The sequence below is a fragment of the Megascapheus bottae genome, chromosome 1 (assembly GCF_031878675.1).
Source record: "Megascapheus bottae isolate mThoBot1 chromosome 1, mThoBot2.hap1, whole genome shotgun sequence".
Lineage (NCBI taxonomy): Eukaryota > Metazoa > Chordata > Mammalia > Rodentia > Geomyidae > Megascapheus > Megascapheus bottae.
Genome location: NC_143509.1, coordinates 104,395,729 through 104,421,501, shown reverse-complemented (window position 1 = coordinate 104,421,501; position 25,773 = coordinate 104,395,729). Strand labels below are relative to the sequence as shown.

Here is a 25,773-nt window from a genome sequence, read left to right as displayed (position 1 = left end):
TTGGGTACCGGGTGTGAGTCAGGGCACTCTGCTCTAACGGGCATGTGGCAGAGGAGCTGCGTGACAGCACAGATGCCCTCTGATGAGTTCACGTGCTCTGATGGAGAAAACCAGAATAGAATATCACCCGCTCTTCTGAAAACAAAGACCTGCATGAGGAACAGGCAGAGGGCACAGTGACGACGTGCCCGCTGGTACACATGCAAACGTGTGCACACTGGACTCGGGAGAGGAGCATCCAAGGTCAAGGCAGTCTCAACTAACATGCTAAGAGCCTGGTAAAAAGAACAAAACAAAACTCGGGCAAGGTGACATATCCCTATAACCGCAGTTCCTCAGGATGCAGAGACAGGAGATTGGCAAGTTTGTTGCCAGCCCAGGGGAAACAGTAATGAGACTGTCTCCAAAGCAAAACAGAAAGCCAGGTGAAGTGGCTCATGCCTGTAATTCTAGCAGCTCAGGAGGCTGAGATCTGAGGATCAAGGTTCAAAGCCAGCCTGGGCACAAAAGGACCAGAGATTCTATCTCCAATTATCCTCTAGAAAACGGGATGTGGGGCCTGGCTCAAGGTTAGGGGAGCAGCCTTGAGCTGAAGAGCTCAGGGACAAAACCCAGGCTGAATTCAAGACCCAAGACCCTCCCATCCCCAAAAAAAGCAAAAAAAAAAAAAAAAAAAAATTTGGAATAAAGTGCTGGGGGCACAGATCACTAGAAGAATGCCTGCTTGACGTCCGGTACCATTAAACACCAACAAATAAAAAGCAGAAGAGTTGAGACACACACGAGAAGAAACTTCCACTACTGGCAAGTTTAACGCCTCCACAGGGTACAAAATTACATGAACAAAGTCAGAAGGACCCGCCAGTGGAGAGATGGCCCGCAGGTCAACTTGGTGGTTGTCTCACGTCAAGGGTGCACAGTGCAGCCTGCTCACCTAGCGTAGACCGGGGAAAGAGTGACAGAGGGTGGCCCAGTCAAGATGCACACATCAGGAAAAACTCAAAACCCTTGCACAGCTACTGAAGGTAACGGGGAAAGGGAAAGGGAGCATACATCTCAGAAAGAAAAGAAGCTGGTCATAAAGAACGTGTGTGTGACAGCTACTATTATCCTCTGTCCAGTGACAGGCCCAGGACTGGCCCACCAGGCTGTGACACACAGGGCCTTGGCACCAATGCCTGGTGTCTCCTCTAGTCAGTATCTCCTCGTGTCTGACATGGGTGTACCCATAGCCACGGTCTGACTACCAATGTGTGCTCCAGTTCAGGAAGGAGCTTGCTGTACAGTGATCATTATATCACACCCCAAAATCTCATGCTCCCAGGAACAGAGTGGGGAGGGGTCAGGATAGGAGTCACTGACGGGGAGCCATTACCTAACCGTCCAGTCCACTCACCAGGGCTCCCTAAGCACGTACTGCAGTCTGGAGCAGGGAACCCGATGGGGCAGGAGGGCAGGATAAGCAGTTACCTGAGTGGGGGGTGAGGGGGCAGAGCAAGAGTCTGTGAAAAGAAAAACTCAAAATAGCTTTATAAACTAGAGCCAAGTAACCCACATCAGAATTAGTACCTTGGAAAGTTGTTAACCACCCGCTCCATCAACGCATGTTCTCAGGCTGCCACTTTCTTGCTTTGTTCCTATCTTCAGGCTTTTTTGTGTGTGTGCCAGTCCTGGGGCTTGAACTCAGGGCCTGAGCACTGTCCTTGGGCTTTCTCAAGGCCAGCACTCTACTACATGACCCACAGCACCACTTCCGGGTGGCTTTTTTTATGTATGTGGCACCAAGGAACCAAACCCAGGTCTCTGTGTTTACTAGGCAAGCACTCTACCAGTAGGCCAAACTCCCGGCCCTCTGCAGTCTACCTTAACTACAGGGCCTTCCAATCCTCTTTCCATCCTCCTAGCCCTCCATTCCTGCTCCTGTCCGTTGCCCTGTTTTTAATTTGTTTTGGTGAGGGATGGAATCCAGGCCTTGCCCTTGGCAACCCTTACTTTTCTATTAAATAAATACGTCCAGTATCCTATCTGTGTTATCAGTTCATCATTTTAGTAAAATTCTGACTTGTGAAACAGTTGCTTCCATCTTTACTTGCAGTTAAGTAACTCTGAAGTGATGAGCAAGCACGGAACGGGCTCTGAACCGTCCCATGGATGAAAATCACCTCTCCTGATGAGCTGTCAGGCATCTCCAAACCATTCTGCACATTGAAGGGGCAGATGCCAAACCCTGCAATTGACTGTGATAGGAGACACTGTGGCTGGCCACTCCCCAGGCGTTTTCCAGAGCTGGCCAGGCCAGCTCTGTAGCCTTAGACGCTGGTATCCCTTCCCTTCCTGGAAGAGCCAGGCTGGCATCCCCTCCCTTCCTGGAAGAGCCAGGCTGGCATCCCCTCCCTTCCTGGAAGAGCCAGGCTGGTATCCCTTCCCTTCCTGAAGTAGCCAGGCCGGCAGCCCCTTCCATCCTGAAAGAGCCAGGCTGGTATCCCTTCCCTTCCTGGAGGAGTCAGGCTGGCTCCCCCTCCCTTCCTGAAGTAGCCAGGCCGGCAGCCCCTTCCCTTCCTGGAGGAGTCAGGCTGGCATCCCCTCCCTTCCTGAAGAAGACAGGCTGACAGCCCCTTCCATCCTGAAAGAGCCAGGCTGGCATCCCTTCCCTTCCTGAAGTAGCTAGCCTGGCTCCCCCTCCCTTCCTGAAAGAGCCAGGCTGGTATCCCTTCCCTTCCTGAAATAGCCAGGCTGGTATCCCTTCCCTTCCTGAAGTAGCCAGGCTGGTATCCCTTCCCTTCCTGAAGTAGCCAGCCTGGTATCCCTTCCCTTCCTGAAGTAGCCAGGCTGGTATCCCTTCCCTTCCTGAAGTAGCCAGGCTGGTATCCCTTCCCTTCCTGAAGTAGCCAGGCTGGTATCCCTTCCCTTCCTGAAGTAGCCAGGCTGGTATCCCTTCCCTTCCTGAAGTAGCCAGCCTGGTATCCCTTCCCTTCCTGAAGTAGCCAGCCTGGTATCCCTTCCCTTCCTGAAGTAGCCAGGCTGGTATCCCTTCCCTTCCTGAAAGAGCCAGGCTGGTATCCCTTCCCTTCCTGAAGTAGCCAGGCTGGTATCCCTTCCCTTCCTGAAGTAGCCAGGCTGGTATCCCTTCCCTTCCTGAAGTAGCCAGGCTGGTATCCCTTCCCTTCCTGAAAGAGCCAGGCTGGTACCCCTTCCCTTCCTGAAGTAGCCAGGCTGGTACCCCTTCCCTTCCTGAAGTAGCCAGGCTGGTACCCCTTCCCTTCCTGAAGTAGCCAGGCTGGTATCCCTTCCCTTCCTGAAGTAGCCAGGCTGGTACCCCTTCCCTTCCTGAAGTAGCCAGGCTGGTATCCCTTCCCTTCCTGAAGTAGCCAGCCTGGTATCCCTTCCCTTCCTGAAGTAGCCAGCCTGGTATCCCTTCCCTTCCTGAAGTAGCCAGGCTGGTATCCCTTCCCTTCCTGAAGTAGCCAGGCTGGTATCCCTTCCCTTCCTGAAGTAGCCAGGCTGGTACCCCTTCCCTTCCTGAAAGAGCCAGGCTGGTATCCCTTCCCTTCCTGGAGGAGCCAGGCTGGCAGCCCCTCCCTTCCTGAAGTAGCCAGGACGGCAGCCCCTCCCTTCCTGAAGTAGCCAGGACGGCAGCCCCTCTCTTCTTGGAGGAGACAGGCAGCCAGTGCCACCATTGACTCCAGTGAGGAGTGGACAGGTTGGCCACACACTGCCAGCCAGGCTCTACAAACAGCAGAAATAATTCTAGCCACCGGACCTCGAGTGCCAGGCTTAAAACAGCACCATCAACTCTCAGATGACACGTTTTTGCCAGTCTTCCCAGAGGGGGGTGGGTGTCCAACAAGGAGGGGACCAAGTTCACCAAGGTACTGAACCACTGGTAATGGGCAGAGCTTCCAAAGAGCAGAGGGCAAACCCACAGGGAAAGGAAGCTCCTGGACAGTCCTCTGGTTTCCAAAGAGAACCTAACCTCCTAAGCAGAGTTCTAGAACATTATTCCAGAATCAATCCAAGCATCAGATAGCTCTGGCCAGCAAGGTGCTTGAAGGGCCCAGTGTCCAAGCACAAGAGCCCCTGGAGGTGAGGCATGCAGGGCTCATGAGTCCCCACAGATGGGGCACGGCAGGGCGCAGAGCCCCCAGAGGTGAGGCATGCAGAGCTCAGGAGCCCCCGGAGGTGAGGCACGGCAGGGCTCACAGTCAGGCGTGGAGAGTGGACAACACCGCCCTGCAGGGTGGCAGAGAGTGGGCATCATCAGCAGGAAGGACCGGGGTCCCTTTCTGCTTTCTCAGCCCCGAAAGCAATTTCAGTAGATGTTCTAACTCTGCCACAGCACTGGCTCCATTCCCGGAGCCAGGCACCAGCAGAAGGGGCTGCAGGGTGGCATCAGTTGTCCTCTGCTCTCCAAGACTCTGTATCCTGCCCCCAAAACAGCGCACACGGGCAGCCTCCCCTGCCAGGGCCTGCATGGGCGGGCACCTCCTCTGTGCCCACGTGGGCAGCCCAGCACGTACCTTTGCAAGCTGCCTGCGGGGCCACTGGAGCAGAGGAAGCAAAGTCTTCCACTGCTGGATTTGAAGGCAGTTTTAAGGCCTTCAGCTCCAACAGGCGCGGTGAGTCCACTGAAAGCATGCGCACTGTGCTCTCAGATGCACTGTTCTAGGATGGGGTTGGGGGCCCACCTTCACAGGAGCCCCATGGCAGCCTCCGAGGTTCCTGGAGCCTTGTGGATAAAGAAGGGCAGCGACCACAGGGAGTGTGGGGCCACCAGGAAGCAGCAGAAAGGATGGCAGGACCCAGCCCCAGGTGGCTCCATGATGTTTCCCACGTCCACTACCAGCTGTGAAATGCTGTCGAGGCCCACACAGGAACCTCTGGGCTAGACTGGCCACACCCGCCTATCCCCAGTGTCTCCACAAGGTTTTCTCCTAAGGACACCAGTCCTACACCAGAACTTCCCATCTAACCAGTGAAGAGACAGCAGCATGCTCGGAGAGATTACACAGCAAACAACCCCCACGCTGTGGAGACAACAAGGGCACGGGCACCGGTGCCCCACACGAGGTCCACCCGACATTGCTTTGCATGTGGTAAGTCTGGCTACAGAGCAGAGACTGAGGAAGAACACGACAGACAGGTTTACAACTTAAAATGTCCCCTAAAGACAAGCTGCTCACACCCCTGGGCTCTGGACAGTGTGAAGAGCCATCCCTGGAAGGGCCTGCAGGCGGCTGACCTAGAAAGGAACGTGATTCTGCTGCCCTCTGCTGGTCACGGCGTGAGTGCAGGTGGATGAGGTCTCATCATGGTGTCCTGCAAGTACATCCAGAGATGGAAGCATTCGTTGCCTGGAGACCAGAGAGCCAGCGTCTGGATACGCATAGGCACCTAGGTCCAGGGGCACGTCCTGGGGGCTGTGACCACGACCCTGGGCTCAGGGAACGTATCTCCTAACCCAGCACTTCTGGGCCATTTCCACCATGTCGCTGGTGGCCTCAGGCACACAGCAGCAATGTGCTGCAATGCAGTCTGTGCACACCTTCCAGCTCTAGAACGCCAGTCCCATCTTGTCCCATCCCATACCAGTCCAATCTACCCTGTCCTGTCCTCTACCAACCAGTCCCACGTGGACAGAATATGTATGAATCAGATATGAGGCTCAGGGACTTCTAGCAAAACCCTTTGAGCCTGCAGCAAAGGTGAGCTTGCTGGGGCCTGGGTCTTCAGAGGGGACACCGGGCCCCAACTTCGGATCTATATATACTTTTATCTCTTCTCAGGCCAGGGAAGCACGCACTACCGGAGTCCCCCAACTGCAGGTGCAGAGTCCAGACATTCTCACAGGGGGCAGAGCCCCTGACTGTAACTGGAGGACATGAGGGATGGGAGAGGACCTGGGGCAGATGGCACACCGCAGACAGATGGTCTCCAAGAGTGTAGCAGAGACAGAGAATGCAAACTACTGCTTCCTCAGAGGCGCATGCATGCATGTCCTCCAAATCACATGCACAGCCAGGCAGCACTGCGCAGCCTCAGGACCACACCAGCTGCACCCTCAGCCCCAGGCCAGGGATGTGCAGTTATTTTTGGCTCAGTGCAAGGCAGGGATGAGACATGTGCTAACAAAGGCAGACAGGCACGGCAGGCCAAGCAGGTCACTGGGCATGAACAGCCACAGAGACTAGGCTGCAGACCTCTACATGACCTGCAGCCCAGGAAAGCCACCAGCCAGGTCCAGAGTGTCAGCCATCCAGGACAGAGGTGATTACACAGAAACCAGAAAAGGCTCTATCTAGGAAAGCTGAGGAGGGGTAAAGAGAGGCTGACAGAGACTTGCTGCCCACAGGGGATGCTTGGAATCCCTGGACTTGAGGGCTGAGGCCTTCACCACCTATGTTCAGTCCACAGTGAGAGAGGGGGGAAGACACACCAGCACTCCAGAGACCAGAGTCCTGGCCCAAGACACCAGGAGATGGGGCTGTGATGAGAGCCCAGGGCAGTTGAGGAGCAGGAGAGCCACACATTTAGGACCATTTCTTTCTGAATCTCACCAGGATACCGAGCAGGCTCACAGAACAGAGCAGAGGGGGCCTCACTTGGCTGCAGGTTCCCCACATGCCAGAAAACCAGCTCCTTAGCGTCCCTTAGCCTCGGTCCACCTGCTCTCCATGAGAGCACTGGGGAGGTCTGGGACACCTTGGAAGCCAGCGTGCCAGTGACCTTTAAACGGAGCCCTGAAAGAGTGGTATCTCTCCCAGAGATGTGGTATGAAAGAGCTTCAGTGACCTTGGGGCTCAGCCCTGAAAGTGGGCTTCGCTGCACCCCGCCCCCCCCCCCAAAAGCAGCTCCCGAGAGATGTGGTACACAGACCTCCAGAAACAGATGCAGTAGAGAAAATGTAGGAAGACCTGGACATTGCAGAGGACCGCACCAATTCCAGGAGAAACCTCAGTTCATTTCCCTCACAAACAACAGCAGCGTCCTTCCAGGATCTGAGAATGATGGAAATCATACATAAACTCAGCTTCTCACTTCACCTCAGTCCATTTTTTCCAGGCTGTCAAGTGCTCAGGAGATGACAGCAACATGAGTAACTGACACGAGCCGCCTGGCTGGGTCCGCTGCGAGAGCACAGCCGTGTCTCCTGAGCCTGGACCTTTCTGCCTGCAGTCAATCTCAGCACCCATGAGGAGGGTCTGGTCCTCCTTTGGATGGGGCCTGGGGGTCCGGGCCCAAGACTACAGGACTTGTGAGAAGCCACTAGGCCTGCTCTACCTGGCAGTCACAGGACTCCCTGCCAGAGGAGCCCCGCTCCGCAGACATGTCAAAACCCCAAATGTTACTGTCTCCTTCCACAGACGTGTAGCCAGGGCCAACAAGCACCAGGCTGAAAGACACAGCGAGAACAGCAGCCCTGGGGAACCAGGGCCTCTGTCCCGTGCTACACCCTGACCGTTGACACTCGCTCTGCTGACAGTAATCCCACACAGGACTCTGACCTCTATAACTCAGCCTCACCCCTGTGGCTCCCCCATGCCAGCTTCACGGGTAGAGGAAGAATTTCCTCCCTGAGTTTATTCCCGAGGAAGTGACTTGTGCCAGTGTCCATCTTAGAAAGCCAATGTAACGTAGCTTCATGTGGCTACATGACACTGTCTGAAACATCTGGACCATCACAGAGGCGAAGGGACATCTGTAAGTGACCCTCACTGACCAGCCTTGAGGGGATGCGCCTTCGAAGGTGCCCAAGAAGCTACTTCATCTGAAAGGCCCTGCCAAGAGGCCAGAAAGACCAGGGCAAACAGCACAGAGCACTCTTTGGGCTTCAAGAACCCTCCGAGTGGGTAGGGCATGTGGAGAGGCTGGCTGCACTGCTGGAGCTCAGTCAGGCCCCAGCCTCAGAGTCCCTGGACAGTATGAACAGTGCCAGCAGCCAGTAGAGGGTCCGGTGCACCGCATCTAAAGTGTCCCTATGGTGCTGGTGTGGGGGAGGGTGCAGCCTTAGTCCAGCAGAGCAGAGGGGGGTGGGATGGGAAGTCAAAGTAAAGCCTTCACCTTAGTGCAGGGGGGCCCTGTCATCACTCTCAACCTAGGCAGGGAGGCCCTGCCACCACTCCCAGCCTAGGTGAGGAGGTCCACGCAGGCTGTGGTGCAGATCTGCATTGCTGCCCCATGCATCTGCCCAGAGGCACCAGTCCAGCCAGCCCATAGAAGCAGCCTGGGAAAGGAGTCCTAGAGCCTTAAGACACCTCCCAGAGCCCAGTGCCCACCAGACAATGCACACGGGCTCCAGAGCTGCACAGCCCAGCCTGCTGCCCGCCTCCACACGCCTCCCCAGTCGGCCCCAGTGCAGGCTGCTCTCGATAGACAGCTGGGCACTCGGGGCTTCAGACTGATCTGATGAGACCGCTGCCACTCACCTTACAACAATTTAAGGGCCACAACTACTGGCTGAGAGCCTGGGCTCTGCTGGCTAGCCCAGTCAGTTGGCTGCATGACACCAGGGAGCTGGGCTGCCAAGCTGGAACCCCGGGAGGAAACTTGCAGACAGAGAAGGGAAGTGTTCCCTGAGCTGCCGCCTCTCTGCATAGAAACAGAGGTACTCTAAGAGGCAGCCCCCAAGTTTGCATCTGGGCCCTGTAATCTGAGCTAGTATCTGCTACAATCAACTTGATCATCACCTTGGACCCCAAGAAATAGAAGATCCACTGAAAGCCTCTTGTGTGGCAAGCCCCACAAATAGGTAATGCCTTCTTATCATCTTAGAGGAAACAGCCGAGAGGTGGCTGGGGAGATAGTGGAGCAGCAACAGGGAAATCACCATAGCTCTCTCTGATCAGAGATCTAAGGTTCTAACATGCGCTTCGCCTCAAGAAGACAAGGAAAATATAGACAAAAACCCCACAAGAATGAAGGGCTTATACCTAACACACCCACGGAGAGAAAACTGTAGTGCCATCCCCCACCCGCGCAGCAGGGCTAAGCCACAATAACGACAGGTGCAGGAAGCAACACACCTGACAACCCAGAGTCACAGAGCAGAAACTGGGACCGCCTCATCCAGCCAGAAACTTTTACCACATGCTGTAGCCCAGTCAAAATAAACACCAAGACCTGTGAGTACTGGGCCAGGACTCCTTCTCCCAAGGGGAAAAGCACTGGTGGTGACCCAGAGTGCCTGAACCAACCCCTCCCTCCCGCCTGAGAAGGGAGAGAAGGGACGCCATGCGGGAAGAGAGCAAAGAGGCCAGAGCCCTTTCCCCTGCCCCTTCTCCTGCCCCTTTCTACGGAAGACCACTGCGCACAACCCCGATTCTACGCCAGAAAACAACAGCTAACTGGGACCCTGCACCCCCAGCAACCACAGCTGATGGCCCAGAAAAAACCTGAACTGCTAAAAGAGACAATCTCCCTGCCCCACCCTAAAGGGACCCACCTCCTCCCAGGGTCCCGCCTGTCCCAGAGGCTGGAACACAGCTTCCTATCCCCACAGAAAGTAGATGTCAGTCCAGGACTGGGGGAAAGTGGGGAAAATCTCCCCATACCTCATAGCAGGGATCTGTCCCCTCCAGGGCTCCAGTGAGGTCCGGGTGTTGGAACGCTGCTTCCTTCCCCTCTAGAAATAAGATGCCAATGCAGGATTCGGGCCAGACAGACCTGTATCTACTCCACCTAGCAGGAATCTGCACGCCCCAGACACAGATCTGGGACGGGACACCAGACTGCTGTGAGATGGTAAACTGGGTCACTGTTGGGTGAAATACTCTGAGCACATCTGTTAAGTCCATTCGGGTTATGTTGCCATTTAATTCGGAGGCTTCTGTGGGGGAGTGGAGTGTTAAAATCTTCCCACTATTATTGTGTTGGGGACTATTACATTCAGCAAATCCAAGTGTTTGCCCAATGTATTACCTGGTGCAGCGTACCCACTGAAACTTCCTCTTCACGGACCGTTCCCTTTATTAACCCGTCCTGACCTCCCTTGTCTCTTCCTACTGCTCTTACTGAAAAGCCTATTTTATCAGTTATCAATACAGCGACTCCTGTGTTCTTGAAGATGTGTTTACATGGAAGATCTCTTTCCATTCCTTCACTTGTGGGTGGAGACAGGAGGGAGGGACTAGGAGAGGAGGAGAAGAGAAAGACCCATATGGAAGGAAAGGTACTCATACTTGACTCATAATTGTAATCTTTTGTACATCACCTTTAAAATAAACAAAAACATAAATAAACAGTGTTATTTTCAGTACAGAGTGTCTACTACTAAGCACAGGCCCTTAGTTCAAACTCTAATACTGCGAGAAAAAAAAGAAAAATGTGTAATAAAAAATATTTAGAGCATTTACATGTTATTACTAGGTGATGAGATTAGCTTTCCTACATGCATATATATTTTCTGGTTTTCCCTCCAATAATCGTAATTTTTAAACACAAAAATAATAAAAAGCTTTGTTTGATTAAAAGATAGAGAGGAGGAAGACACTCAAAAATGCAGGGACCACCCTGTTCCAGTAATAAAATGATAATAATTTTCTACAACTCCTCCAAAGACTGTGATAAAGGTCAGGTCTTAGGCCTCACCTGCGGCCTGTGACTGCCTTAGCTCTGCATACCTCACCCCTGCCCCAGTTCTCCCTGCTTAACTGAGGCCTGGTCTGCAACCATGAAGACCACCGTAGAGGTACCAAGGGCTAATCTGCTTCAGCACAGTCCAACACACAGTGCAGGCAGCCGGAGGGAAGGAGAGCAGGTGAGAAGAGGGAGAAAAGTGTTACGTCTACATTTACAGGTTGTGTCTACATGTGCTGCCGCAGCAGCAGACAAAATGAACGAAACGGGTAAAGGAAAGCATACTAGAGAAAGTCTTTCTGTGAAGCAGCCACAGCACAGCCTGGGCGGCTGGGAAAGGACCATGGAGGTGAGGTGGGCTGTTGGAAGGACAGAGCATCTCCCTCCACAAGTCATCTTTGTTGGGACCATTCGTTTGGTCACGGGAGGACTGCTGTTGGCATCAACTGCTGAACTAACAATCTGCTCTCCCTAACTCCACCTGAATGCCAACAGGGCCCGCAGCTCTGGAGGAACTCATCTGCGCAAAATGCCAAAGAGCAAAACGCAAAACACTCAAGTCTAAAAATGCCACAAATGCTCCAATTCAGAGAGAACCCACAGACACACAGAATCACTGTAATGCTACTGAAGGCCGGCCCTGGGCATGGCCTCAGCCCGCCCTGCTGGGGTAGGTAGGGAGTCGCAGGGGAAGACTAAAGGAGGCTAAAGAGCCCAGCCAATGGGGGGCTTCCGGCAGGCCCCGCCCACACCTGCTGCAGGAGAGCCCCATCCCATGGCAGCAACAGGCCCCCACAAAGTTATTAGGGAAGCCCGAGCTCAGAGAAAGGCCAACTGCCGCCTGTGGCTCATCTGAGGCACCATGCATGGGTGCCAAGGCTCAGAGGAGAGCAGGCGGCTCTCTGTGCCCAGCCAACCATGAGACATAAAGCAATGATGCTGCTGAGATCAACGCAAACTCCCTCCCAAGGACACACTCCACACAAAACCACAACAAGACACCTCACAAGAGCTTCTCACACTTGGAAGAACCACAGGAGACTCTTCAGCACTAGCAGCACAGGTCCGTTCATCAATACCTCCGAGGACTTTGGGACCACTAAGAACGGCTGTAAGAGGAGCAAAGCACAAAATGCAGCCACCCAAACTCTGAAGAATACAATAGATGGCAGGATGAGATTGTGCACAGGAATACACAGAAAGATTTGGACTGACAGGGCCAAGGACCCAGAGCTATCGGGCTCTAATGCCATCTGCTATTGTTGTTAAATGGTCAGCTGCTATTAGCACAGAAAAGACCATCAAATGTATCTACAAAAGGCTTCTCCAGAATGTGGTGTGACAGGAGCCTCAGGTCCAGGCCCCCACCTCACAGATGGGTGCCTGCAGGAAGCACCCAACTCCACATCACATACCACACCCCCAAGACAGAAGCTTAGGTCAGAATGGTGGCTGTAGGTGAGAAATTATAAGAAACTAGGAGAATGCAGTTAGCAAAATCCACAAGGGGGAGGGGCAACCAACAGAAAAGCAACCTGCTCCACTCCGGCAGAGAACAAAACACAAAAGTAAGAAGTTAAGAGTAGGCTGGAGGGCTGGGAGTTTGGCCTAGTGGTTAAAGTGCTTGCCTAGCATGCATGAAGACCCAGGTTCGATTCCTCGGTACCACTTACCTACAAAAAAAGCTGGAAGTGGTGGTGAGGCTCAAGTGGTAGAGCTCTAGCCTTGAGAAAGTCCAAGGACAGTGCTCAGGCCCTGAGCTCAAGTCCAGGACTGGCAAAAAAAAAAAAAAAAAAAAAAGGAGTAGGCTGGAGACACTGAGACACACTGTTCCCGGGAGGAAGCATGTTGGCTAGGGAATTAAAGCTTAATTACTTAGGTGTGACTACTGTGCTATGGGTAAGTGTATCTTTGGTAAGAATCTTTTGGAGTACATAATAAAGTACCGATGGACAAAATACCATGGAGTTTGTAACTGGCTTCAATAATTCAGTATGTGTGTGTGCTGCTGCTGGTGAGGGCACATGGAGTTTCTCAATACTATATTTTTTTCTTTTGAGTGACTCTCTAAATAAATCTTCCCATAAATTTTTTTTTTTCTTTTTTGCCAGTCTTGGGCTTGCGCTCAGGGCCTGAGCACTGTCCTTGGACTTTCTCAAGGCTAGAGCTCTACCACTTGAGCCTCAGCACCACTTCTGGCTTTTTCTATGCATCTGGTACCGAGGAATCGAACCCAGGTCTTTGTGCATGCTAGGCAAGCACTTTAACCACTAGGCCAAACTCCTGGCCCCACTTCCAGCTTTTTTCTGTGTATGTGGTACTGAGGAATGGAACCCAGTGCTTCAGCATGCTAGGCAAGCACTCTACCATTAGGCCATGTTCCCACCCCAAATGATACCTGTTTAACTGCATGAACTAACTTGAACCAGGCTGCCACAGGTAGATGTGCAGCCTGCACCAAGCTGCAGTGGCCTCTCATCTGTCCTTGGTAGCGGCTTACCTCTCTTCAGGGAAACCACACTCTCCTGGTCCAGCTCCAGCTTCTGTACCAAGGCTCTGGGGTCAATCTGGGTCTTGGCAAAGATGTCGGTGTGGAAAGCCCAGTCCTAAGGTCCCCAACAAAGGAAAGACATCAGATGAACGGCTGTGGCTGCAGAACCACGCAAAGGCGACTGGCTCAGCAGAGAGGATATCAGCCCCGGGTCTCTGACAGGGAGGAGTCGGAGAAGCAGCCTGTCTCCAGCTGCCAACCTCCTGCCTCAGAGCAGACAGGCTCCTCGCGGGGACGACCCTGCCCCCCGGCAATCTGCCTCCTAGACCCCCCTGGCCTCCATTCATCCCTCCATCAGGACGTACACCACGTCACTGCCGACGCTCCGATCCACCGGGGTCCCTCGCCCCTGTACCCGCCAAGGCCCCTGGACGTCGACAGCAGAGGCCCAGAGGGGGCCCCTGGCCGGGCCACCTCCACGTACACCACTCCGCTGAGCTGCTCTGGGGCGGGATAGGCGTTCTGGACGCCCCTCCCCAGAAGCAGAAGGAACTCGGGCTGGACGCTCATCATCAAGGACGAGAGGCGCTGGCCGGCCGGCCGGCCGGCCGGGAGCCCTCTCGAGCCAGGGCAGCCGTGACGCGAGGCCGGGCTTCCCGAGCACGGGTGGGGCCGAGCGGCGGCGCAGTCCTGCCCGTGCCCGGCCCGGCGTCTTCGCCCCCCGGCCCGAGCCCGCCCCGCACGCCCCCCGGGGCCGGGCTCACCTTCCCTCCGGCCGCGCCCGCCGAGGCCTGCGGGGGCGCCGACGCGTGGGGCGGCCGCTCGGGGCCGGGCGCGGGCCCGCGGAGCCGCACGGCGGCCTGGTGCACGCGGGCGCGCAGCCCCCGCACCTTCCCCATCGCCTCCCGAGCCTCGCGCGGCCGGGACGCCGCGGCGCACGCGCAGAAGCCTCCCGGAAGTCGGTGCTCCGCCCTTCCGGCCCGGCGGAAACCGGGCCCGGGCCGCGGGGTTCCGGCCGCCGCCGGAAGCGTCCCCGCCCGGAGCCGAAGCGGCGGCGGCCCCGCGGCGTGGGTCCCGCTCCGCTCCCTCTCGGGGCAGAGGCCGCCGCCCCCACGCCCGTCCCCGCGCCCCTTCCCGCGGGGAGGCCGCGCCGGCCCCACGGCGTCGGCTGTCCAGCCTGAGTGTCCCGGTCTTTCCCGCAGGGCTGCGGCGAGGGCAGGACGGCCCGGCGGGCAGGGCCCCCCCGTCCTCCCCGCCTCCCGGTGACCGCGGGGTCGGTGGCCGGGGCCGACCTCCACCCTCACGGAGGGGAAGGCGACAGCTCCCTCCCCGCGGGGGACAGGCGTGCCGGAGCCCCGGGGACAGGGGCGTGCCACCTGTCCGGAGCCTGGGCCGACCCCGGAGCTGACCCGGCCCCCCTGGACCAGCCCGGAGGTGAGGCGCCTGCCGCGCGTCTCCCGCTCCTCCCCGGGAGCCGAGCGGGCTTGCCGGGGTTGCTTCTGGTCTCCCCTTGCCGGCGAGACAGGAGTCCGCCATGCAGTCACTGCGTGGCCCCTGCGTAAAGACGCCCAGGTGTGTGGCTGGTTTCCTTCCCTCACCACCAGGCCCCCAGCCCAGGGACGCAGCAGGTCCCGTTCAGAACCTGCGGATGGGGAAGCGGACGGACCCTCAGTTCCAGCCGCCCAGCTCTTCTTGCACTCCATCTGGTCCTGCTGGACCCCTGGGGTCCCTTCCCAGCACTCACCAAGTCTAGTATATCCAGGTGAGCAGCCGGCTGAGCATGGGGACAGGCTCCCTGCCAGTGGACGCAGGGACCTATCCAAGACCAAGAACTCGGGGTCCTGGAGACCTGGACTGATTAGGAGGGGGTCCTAGCGTGCTGGGCCCAGGTGGATAACTAGCTGCCTTAGGGTCCCTTGGTCCTAGTGACCTGCAGTCTCTGGCTTGACTCGGGGGAGGCTGGGGATAAAATGACTTGGAGTTCTTCTTTGCTGTTTAAGACCTCTACAGTAGTTAGAAGACACCGTCCCTGCAGCTTGCCTTCCTCTTGATTACTGAGTCTGCAGCTGTCCACTCCACACCCCACTGCAGGAACCCAGGCATGTGACATGCTTATCTGACCCCCTTTGGGTGTCTTGTGAAGCTTAGGTACAAATCAGAGAAGTTCCCCTATTTTGGAAGCCATTGGGTAGAAATAATATGAATTCTAATATGGGGTGTGTAGGGTGACTCAGAGGAAGTGAGGGGGCGTGGGGGGGAGAAGAGGTGGCCAGTGTTGCAATTTTGACATTGATGGTGGCCCTGAAAGCTCCGCTTTCAGCTGTCCTTTTCCTTCTGAGCTAGACAGCTGGCCTTAGGTCCTGTGACGTGTATCTGGGGGTCTTGTGAGCTTCATTGATGATAGCATCCATCTTTGGGGGGAAAGGACAATACTGGGGTTTGAACTCAGGGCTTTGGACTTGCTAGGTAGGTGCCCTACCACATGAGCCATTGGGCCAACCCAGTCCCATCCTCATCTGGGAATGAATGCATAACTGTCAGGGTCAATCAGAAGCTACCGCAAAGCTGTGATCGCCCCGGTGCCCTTGGCAGAGCCAAAGCACCACACATGGCAGCACTGTCTACAAAAGAAGAAAATGCCTGGAGAGCCATTGTGGCAGGACAATACAAGCTCAGGAATTAAAATGTTAAAGCAAAAAATTAAATGTGAAGAAAACAGCTTTATAAAGCCAGAAAAGATCCTCTACTCAAAAACCAAACTAATTTTATTCACTGATTGTGGCCTATGTGGGGCGTGAACTCGGGGCCTGGACACCTGCTAAGCTGATACTCTACCACCCAAGCTACTCCATCAGAGCCTTTGTTATGTGTGAGGCAGGGTCTCACTTTATGCCTGTGCAGACCTGGACAGTGGGCCTTAGGTTGGGCTTCCCTTTGTCACTGGAATTACAGGCTAGTGCCTCTGTATCCTCCACTGTGCCTCCCTCCCTACCGGCTTGGGAGGACAGCACTTCACCACACCCAATCATTTGCTGAGATGGAGTATCTTGAGCTTCACTTCTCAAGTAGCCAGGATGACGGGCTTGAGCCACCATACCCATCCTTATTTATTTGTAATGGGGATATGGCCCAGGGGCTCACACATGCCAGGCAGGCAGTCTGCCACCGCGTTGTATCCCCACTCGTCTACTGTCTACATCTTTACGTTTATTGAGCACTTGTGGTGTGCCAGGCCTTCTGTAGGACCCCACTCCTAGTCCTTGTAACACCTGGGCTGAGGAAAGGGTTTCATCAAGCAGACCCAAGAATACGCCATCACCGACTCCGCATCTGTGCTCTCCCCTGGGCTGAGAAGAGCTGGAGTAGCACCCAGGGGAACTGAGTCATGACAAGTCCAGGCTTTCAGTGAGCATTCAGTGCTAGACATGCCCTCAAGTAGCTCTGTTTAGACGTTACAGGAAGCCACACCTTGAACAAGAATCAGGAGCTTGGGAGCCAGAAGTGTGGCCTAGTGGTAGAGTGCTTGCCTAGCATGCAGGAAGCTCTGGGTTTGAGTCCTTGGTTCCACACACATTGAAAAAGCTGGAAGTTGTGCTGTGGCTCAAGTGGTAGAATGTTAGCCTTGAGAAAGCACAAAGACAGTGCTGAGACCTTGAGGTCAAGCCACAGGACTGGCAGCAAAAAAAGAAGAAGAAATACTAGCTTGGTAAGAACATGAAGAGAAGTGACGCTGAGTGCTAGTGGCTCATGCCTATAACTGTAGCTTCTCAAGAGGTGGAGATCTGAGTATCATGGTTTGAAGCCAGCCTGGACAGGAAAATCCCCGTGAAACTCGTCTCCAACTAACCACCAAAAACCAGAAGTGCCTCAAGTGGCAACGTGCCAGCCTTGAGCACAAAAACGCTGAAGGACAGCACCCAGGCCCTGAGTTCAAGCCCCACAACTGACCAAAATAAAGTGATATGTTCCAAGGGTAAGCAAAGGCCTTGAGTCCAGTGGCACCTGGGTAAAGAGTTGGACCTTACACATCAGTGGGGCCTTTGTAATGGGGGAAGAAGTCAGATCAGAGGTGGAGGGCATTCGACCTTCCCATGAGGGTGTTAACCCCTCATCTGTGTGCACAGCTACATTACAGTTTGGGTTTTAGTCCCTTCATTATTCTAAGCACGTAAGTGCCATTCAGTACCAATGAAAATAGACAGATGTAACTATATTTTCTTCCTTGTATGACCATCTAGTTTCCCTCCAGTTGACAATTGCTCAATCTTTTTCCTTGCTCAATCTCTTGAGAATTCAACCTTCCCACCCTTGTGCAGTTTTATGAAATGCTTCTTAGAATATATCTCCATGTATAAGAAGGGGCATCAATGTGTATGTGATGCTCCTTTTATCTGGTGAATATAACTGTAAACCCCCCCTATTAATTACAATAAAAAATTTTTTTTAAAAATATTGGCTGGGAGTTTGGCCTAGTGGTAGAGTGCTTGCCTAGCATGCATGAAGACCTGGGTTTGATTCCTTGGTACCATATACATAGTAAAAACAAGCCAGAAGTGGTACTGTGGCTCAAGTGGTAGAGCTCTAGCCTTGAGAAAGCCCAAGGACAGTGCTCAGGCCCTGAGTTCAAGCCCAGATCTGGCAAAAAAAAAGAAAGAAAAAGAAAAGAATATTTCTCCATATAGTCCAAGCTGTCTGTCCTCTGTCTGAAAGTGAGTTTTATCTGGCAGCCCTTGTTAGGGCCAAAGTCCAGCCTCTGGATCAGGAGGGATTAAAGGAGGCAGAATTCAGCCTCTTTGGTCACCCCTCCCCCACACACCGAGGAGGGAAGCCACAAAGAGGAAGACCACGGAGGAAGTGATTTGGGCTGTGATGGGTGGGGAGCCATGGTGTGGGAACAGAGGCAGAGGCCAGGACTGGGGTAGGGGGCAGGGAGCCGCCCCTCCCTCCCCTCTCTTCCCTCTAGTCTTCTCTGGACTGGGCTGGCCTGCACCCCCAGCGAGTAGAAGCTGCTACCCTGTTTCTGTGGTTTGAGGGACCAAGTGAGAAAGCACTGGAGCTGGAAACATGAAACATTGCCCATACATTTCCTGGGCCATCCCCCTCCCACATCCGCTCTTGCCTGTCTCATGTCTGGCCTCCCATCTCTCACCTCCTCCTCTGCCAGCTCCTCCTCCTGCCCCTGCCTCACCACAGAGGGGCAGCGCCAAGTCTAAGTTGCAGCAGTCACTGGGGAAAGAGTCAGAAAGAAAGAAGAGGCAAAGATGGGGCAGGGCAGAAGGCCCCAGCTGCAGAGAACTGCACCTCACTGGGCAGGAGGCTTTAGGGAGAGGAGAGGCAGACAGCCTGAGAGTCCCGGGGGCCCCCAGAAGTCCTACTGAGCTCTGCCCACCCCCTGGGCTCTTTGGGGAGGAGAGGAATCATCCTGCCTCTGGCTGCCCTCCAACCCCACCACAGAGGCCCCAGGTGATGCTGACCCCGCTCTCATCACCCACAGGCCCCGCAGACCCTTCCCCCGTGCCCCACAGCACTGCGAATCCTGCTCAAGTTCTCAGAAATCTCCCTTCACCTTTGAACCTTGCTCACAAGTGGACTCCTGCGTGGAAACTTTCAGAATCCCGAGGAATCCTGGCCTGTGTGTGGCAGCAGAGTGAGGAGCTGAGGGGATACTGGCCAGCAGGCACTTGGGTGCGAATGTGAGAAGGGCTCTCCCTTCCCCACTCGCCTGGCTGCCCTCGCCCACGAGGCCTGGACTCCACCTTGGGGTCCCCTTCCCCTCCCCACTCCTCGGCCTGCATCACTGCCCACTCCTGACTACCTGCTACTGACACCCCCCACCTTGTTCTAGAAAGCCAGCTGTGTGCCCTACACAACAGGGAAGCCCCGCTGCCACCCAGGGAGAGGTCAGACTCCCAGTGTGACAAGAGGGACTGCACATGAAAGCCAGAGATGCTTCCAGAACCCCTCCCCAGCCCCGCTCACTCACTCCTGGTGAGGCAGCTGGGAAGTCAGGAGTGGAGGGGTCGTGGGCTGCTCAGAGTGCTGTGGGCAGGAAAGCACTTTTTGCTGTCGTATCCCCTCACCCAGGCACCGGGCTGGTGGGGTTGGAGTTGCCCCAGCACGTCCCTGTCATGAAGCAAGTGGCTAGGATCCCTCCCCCCTCGCGCCCCCCTCCCCCCCTCCCGTCCCCTCCATCCTCCCAGCTCCTCCACCTTCAGGATATTCACTCCAAAATACACACAACCCAGGATTTCCGGCCTCACAGGAGGTGACGCATCAGGTACCGAGGTAAGGCAAGTACTAGGGAGGCAGCCACTTTCCCTAGAGACTCCACACTGGTGGTCAAACCTTCAGGGAACCCCGAACTCTACGCTGCACCTGAACACCTCAGCCTCACACAGACCCCTACCAAGGCTGCTCCCCCACCAAGGACCCAGCCCTGTGCCCACAGCCCTGGACAGCTCTGTACTTCCTGAGTTGAGCAGTTCTAGTCCTGCTGCTGGTTTCCGGCCTGGCCCCCGGCACCCCCCTGAGCCACCTGTCCAGTCTCCAGATGCAGGGGTGGTGCCATCAGTCTGTGAGCAGTAAGATGCTTGCAGCCACCATGGCTGCCTCCTGTCAGCAAGTCTTTGCTTGGGCATCGACATGCTGCACTCCTTCCCTCCTGATTTGTGTGGGTGGCATATTCTCCCCCCTTCTCCATCCTGTACTATCATGCTTGAAGTACATTTCAGACTCTTAAGTAGAGGTCATTCTTCCTATCCACATCTACCTTGAAATTGGTGTACTAAGCCCCTTCACCCTCCATGCAACTGGTGGCCTCAGGCCCACTGCTTAGATTCCGTTTCCTGTCTGCCTGCTGTGTTTCCTGGGCCGTGTGGTCTGGTGTTTGTGGTGTGGACTTGAGCGTACCCAGCGCTCCATCCGTGTTCCCATGCCCTCAGGTAGAGCCACAGCTGCTGGGGTACATGCTAAGTCAAATGCCTCACCGTCTACTGAAAAACAACGTTTTCCCACTTCAGGTGAAATGGAGAGAGACCTTTTTTGTCCAAGACCAGGATGCAAACTGAGTAGCTGATGCTTTCACTCACTGGCTGGTACTGACCACCTGACCACACCACCAATCCCAAGAAACCTTTTTTTGCTATTCCTGGGGCTTGAGCACTATTCTTGGGCTTTCTTAAGGCTAATGCTCTACCAATTGAACCACAGCACCACTCCCGGCTTTGTCTGTGAATGTGGTACCGAGGAATTGAACCCAGGTCTAGACAAGCCCTCTAGCACTAAGTCACTCTCTCGGCCCGAGAAACTTTTCTTTAAAAACTATTACCTCTAAGCAGTCCCTTTTCTTTTCGTTTTCCAATGGTGGGAATTGAACGCAGGGCCTTATACTGAGCAACAGTTAACCACTAAAGTCTGCAGCCTCAAGTCCTAGAGGAGCTGTGTGACTCAACGAGTTCCTGCTGACTCCACGGTGTGACAGCCACGTCTCATCCCCACCAGACCTGGGCGCCCAGCAGGCAAGGCTCCTTTTTGCCTTCAGCATCATATGGTAAGCAAACTTAGGAGGGGAAAAGCCATCTATCTACCCAGAGAGTTATCATTCCTGCCACTGTCCTTAGTCCTCAGCTTCCAGGTTCTCCTCTGTGGTTGTTTTGCTTCTGCCTAGGATTTCTTTAGCGTGTCTGTCTGCAGGGAAATAATGTCCTTGCTTTTCCTTCTGTGGATGTGTGTCTATTTTCCTTCTGTGTGTGTGTGTGTGTATTTTACTTCCTTGGGTGTATGTATATTTCCCTCCTGCAGGGAGGGGTATTTTCCTTCTGGGGGTGTTGTGTATTTCTTTTCACGGGTGAGGAATGGCTGAGCTGTACCCAGAGCTCTTGGTCCACAGCTTTTCTTTGAGCATTCTTGGGATGTGGTTTGTGGTCTGATGTGCTCTAAGGCCCTTCAGAGGTGAGAAATTTGCCAGTCCACTGCTAGCCCCTCTGAATGCCCTGTTTTTGTTGTTGTTGTTGTTGTTGTTGTCTGTCTTGTCATAGGGCTTGAACTCTGGGCCTAGGCATTGCCTGGATGCCCTACCCTGGAGCCACAGCCCCACTTCTGGTTTTCTGGTGGTTAATTGGAGATAAGAGTCTCATGGACTTTAGTGCCTGGACTGGCTTTAAACCACAGTCCTCAGATCTCAGCCTCTCGAGTATCTAGGATTACAGGTGTGAGCCACCACACCGACTGCACTGTGTCATTTTTACCTGAGGCTTTCAGAATTGTCTTCAGTTTTCAGTAGTGTAAGTGTGGCAAGTATAAATAAGCTGCATTTCTTTAAATCTATCCTTTTCCAGCTTCATCTGGTTTCTGTGAATTTGTATTTTTCAGTCATTCATTTTTGTGAGTGTGTGTGTAACGCATGCATGCATACTGGTCTTGAGGCTTAAACTCAAGGCCTTGTGCTCTCGGCTTTGTTGCTAAGGCTGGCACTGTACTATGTGAGTCACACCTCAACTTTGAGTTTCCTACCACTTAGAAGAGTCTCACAACTTTCTGCCTGGGCTGGCTTTAAACCTCCATCCTCAGATCTCAGCCTCCTGAGTAGCTGGGATTATAATAAGTGTGGACACTGGCACCAGCTTCAGCCATTTATTGAAATACTTGTTTTTTTTTTCCTGGCTCTACATCTTATTTTCTTTCTAGGATTCTGCTGACACATGTCCCCAGCCCAGCAGCTAGTAATACTGGCAACAATCCACTGTCTCTCAGGGTTTGCGCCTCACTTTTTGTCGGTCTTTTTCTATCATTCCTCTCGAGTGATTGCCCTTGGCCCTCAAACCCAGCCTTTCCTCTGTTTTCCCCATCCTGGCAGCCTGTTTTGTGGCACTGTATTTTTTTTGCCAGTCGTGGGCTTGAGCTCAGGGCCTGAGCACTGTTCTTGGATTTTCTCAAGGTTAGAGCTCTTCCACTTGAGCCTCAGCACCATTTCCGGCTTTTTTCTATGTATGTGGTACGGAGGAACCCAACCCGGGTCTTCGTGCATGCTAGGCAAGCACTCTACCACTATCCCAAACTCCCGGCCCTGTGACACTGTATTTCTATATATTTTTCAGTATTTTTAAATAGTCTCTACTGTGATTTTCTACTTTTGCATTTGCCTTTGTTTCATAGAGTGTGTGACTAGTAACTGCTTTAAATATTGATGATACTTTCATGGAGTCAGCTGTATTTTATGAGTCCCTGGGAGTTTCTTGTTGTTGTTGCTGGAGTACTTTTCAGTGGTTTAAAAGTATTTAATAAGACTCTGGGTCCTTTCAGCTCCTCTGTGTGACAAGTTTTTGTGTTGGTGCTGTGTGGCTGGGTTCCCATGGCCTCCCATGGCTCTGGTTCTGGTTCACTTTTCAGAATCTTTGCAGTACACTTGCATGTACCTCCCACTTACGTCCTTCTGGGTCCCATTTGGGATGGTGGTCCACCCCAGGGCATATGCTCTTGGGGTCACTTCCACCCACACCTGGCCCAGGAGTGAGTCTTGGACATTGCAAAACCTGCATGCTTCCTTCTCTTGACCTCCTTATGGGCTTGGCCTGGACCCTCTGGCTTCTGGGGCCTTCTCCTTTGTCCTCAGTCCACGAAGCAGGCTCCAGCCTGATATTATTTCTATTTTTGTTATGTTTTTAAATACATTATATGTGTTCTATTGCTTGCTTTTAGCCTTCAATGACATTTTTAACCGTTTTCCTGATACTATCTTTCACACTTTTTTCCAGTGGTTTTTTTCCAGTGATGATGAAATATGCATGATATAAGACCTGTTGTCTTGTTTCACTGCACAACCCAGGAGCAGCAAGGGCAGTCTCAGTTATTGTGGGCATGACCCCTGTCTACCCCCAAAACTTCACATTGGAAGTGGAAACCCTATCCCATGGAACAAACCTTCAGTTTTTAAAAGATCTCTACTATAGAAATTTCCACATACATATTAAAGAACAGAGAGGAATATTATGAACCCCTGGTTCCCAGCACCATCTTTTACCGTCAACAGTTGAGGCCACTCACTCACACTTTGACTACATTTCTACCAGTAACTGCCAGTTCAACCTCACCTCTTGATATTTGGGAGAAAAGCTGAAAAGTTGCATCATACCATTTGTAAATATTTCAACACATAACTCTAAAAGATGAAGCCCTTGTTCCTAACCAAAAATATTGAAAAATAAAGTTTTTAATGCGTGGCCTAAGTATTTTGACTGTTGATGTCTCTCCCTCTCCCTCCCTCCCCCTCTCTCTCTCCTTTTGTCAGTCATGGGGCTTGAACTCTGGACTTGAGCGCTGTCCCTGAGCTCTTCAGCTCAAGGCTACTGCCCTATCCTTGAGCCACAGCCCCACTTCCCATTTTTCTGGTGATTAGTTAGAGATAAGTCTCATAGATTTTAGTGCCCAGGCTGACTTTGAACCTTGATCCTCAGATCTCAGCCTCCTGAGTAGCTAGGATTACAGGTATGAGTCACCGTTTTTCTGGCTTGTTGATGCCTTGTAAATTCGTAAATCTCAGCTGGACATCTCACCTTCACACCTCCTCCTTTTATTTGCCAGCACTGGGTCTTAAAACTCAGGGCCTCCCCCTTGTTCAACTTGCTTTCTCCACTGGCACTCTATCACATGAACCACACTTCGAACTTGGCTTTCTGCTGGTAAATTAGCAAGAAAGAGCCTCATGTCCTTTTTTCACCCAAGAGGGCTCTGAACTTTGATCCTCAGATCTCAGCCCCTGAGTAGCTAGGGCTACAGATGGGAACCACCAGTGCCTGGCTCTCCAAACCCTTTAGGTCTTGAGATTTGTTATTTAAGTTGTAGTGTTTTTTTTCCAACCTGGAGTCTGCTTATTTAGTCATTGGACTGTTCCTCAGTTCCTTGTTTTTCTTATAAACTGGCAGTTTTTACACTTAATGACTATTATCTTTATTTGGTTGCCATCTTAGTTTGCATTTCATCAGGGCTGCTTCATTAGTGACCTGTGCACGACGTTTTGGTGTGCCCCACTGGTGTCAGTGGTGGACACTGCTCATATTGCAGCAGTGTCAGCGGAGGTCAAGAGCACTCTTTAGAGAAGACACAAAGTTTACTGCTGGTGACACGAACCAGGCTAGTGCCAGAAAGAAGTCTGGATCTCAAGAAAGGGAAACCCTGAGTGTTACTCACGCTGGGCACACACGTACACACAGGTCAAGTCATTAATCAGAAAGGCAAAGGTCAAGGGGCCCGATGACATCAACTCCAGGCCAACTGTGCAATGTCAAAGTTACCTTGCGGCTTCCTGTTAATCGATTCAGAAAGCGGAAGCCCACATTCCAGTTGACAGCCACACGTTGCCACATTCAGGAACACAGTTACTAGAGAGGGTGACACTATGTCCACTTCACTTGGTCCACACGTGCAGCCCTGGGTGGCGTGGGGCCGTCTCACTCGGTTCCTTCTTCCCAGCTTTGTAGACCGTTCTTGGTCGACAGTCTTTCCTTGAAACGTGCTCTGCCCCTCTCCTGGTATGCTGGAAGTATTTCCCGAGGTCCGCCCGCCTCTTCTCTTGCCTGTCAGTGTTATTTTCTTTTTATTATTTGGGAGATTTGCAGCATGTTCCCCCTTCTGAGGATGAACGCGTTCTGGCTTCCACTCCCCGAGTATGACAGTCACATACTGAGTCCGGCTTGGCCCCGTCCTTCTGATGAGTAGGGTCGGTACTTAGGGGTCTGCCCCCCCCCCGCCCCCGGCCTGGGCACGGGCAGCGGAGCTCTGGGCCGCCCACTCCGCCCTCCACCGGCTTGCGGTTTCCTCCTCTTGGCCCTTGCTGGGGTTTGAACTGGGGGCCGCACGCGGGCTTGGCCTGGTTGCCGGGCGGAGCTCCACCCTGGGTGTGCTTCTCCGGGGTCCGCCGCTCCCCACTCCCCAGGGCCGCGGCAGGAGTCCTGGTCCTCGCCGCCACCGCGGCCCTCCCTCCTCCTCGGCTTCACCGCGGGGGCTCTGGCGGCCTCCAGCTCCTGCTCACTCCCCGCACTCAAGCTCCCCGCGCGCCTCGAGCCCCACGCGCCGCCGCCAGGCACCGCGCACCTCGAGCTCCCACCGCGCACCGCGCACCTCGAACTCCCACCGCGCACCGCGCACCTCGAGCTCCACGCGCTCCCGCCGGGCACCGCGCGCCTCGAGCTCCCACCGCGCACCGCGCGCCTCGAGCTCCACGCGCTCCCGCCGAGCACCGCGCACCTCGAACTCCACGCGCTCCCGCCATGCACTTCGCACCTCGAGCTCCACGCGCCGCCGCCGGGCACCGCGCACCTCGAGCTCCCACCGCGCACCGCGCGCCTCGAGCTCCACGCGCTCCCGCCGGGCACCGCGCGCCTCCCGCTCACTCCCCTCCCGTTCTCTTCTGTGGTTTCTCCCCTCCGGTCGGTGCTCGCCTGCAGGCCGGAGCCTCTCCAGGAGCAGGGGCCGGCAGAGAGAGCCCCTCCACCTGTGCCGGTGCGGGGACTCCGAGGGCACCCCCGGCAGCCGCCTAGAAGCTGTCACTCCATCTCCTGCGCGGCTCCTTCCCACGCCGCTGGCCCCGCCCTCCTCGGCGGCAGGCCGCGCCCCCGGCGGCAGGCCCCACCCCGCGGCTGTGGCTTCTGAGCAACCTGCCTCCAAGGCCTGGAGCAGAGGGGCTGGGCGGGACTCGCCTGTGGGGCAACCCGATG

General features: G+C 54.3%; 1 protein-coding gene across 3 annotated transcripts in view; it reads right to left on the bottom strand.

Annotated features, from left to right (window-relative positions):
* Nucleotides 1-13,991, bottom strand: part of Slx9 (SLX9 ribosome biogenesis factor) — a 47,450-nt gene extending 33,459 nt beyond the window's left edge. For all 3 annotated transcript variants that reach the window (XM_090350593.1, XM_090350575.1, XM_090350585.1), the window contains exons 1-2: nt 13,828-13,991; nt 13,073-13,178 (exon numbers count right to left, since the gene is read on the bottom strand). In XM_090350593.1, coding sequence (XP_090206719.1) covers nt 13,073-13,178; nt 13,828-13,962 — 241 coding nt within the window. In that variant the 5' untranslated portion in view covers nt 13,963-13,991. The remainder of the gene's footprint in view (nt 1-13,072; nt 13,179-13,827) is intronic.
* Between the last annotated feature and the right edge of the window lie 11,782 nt (nt 13,992-25,773).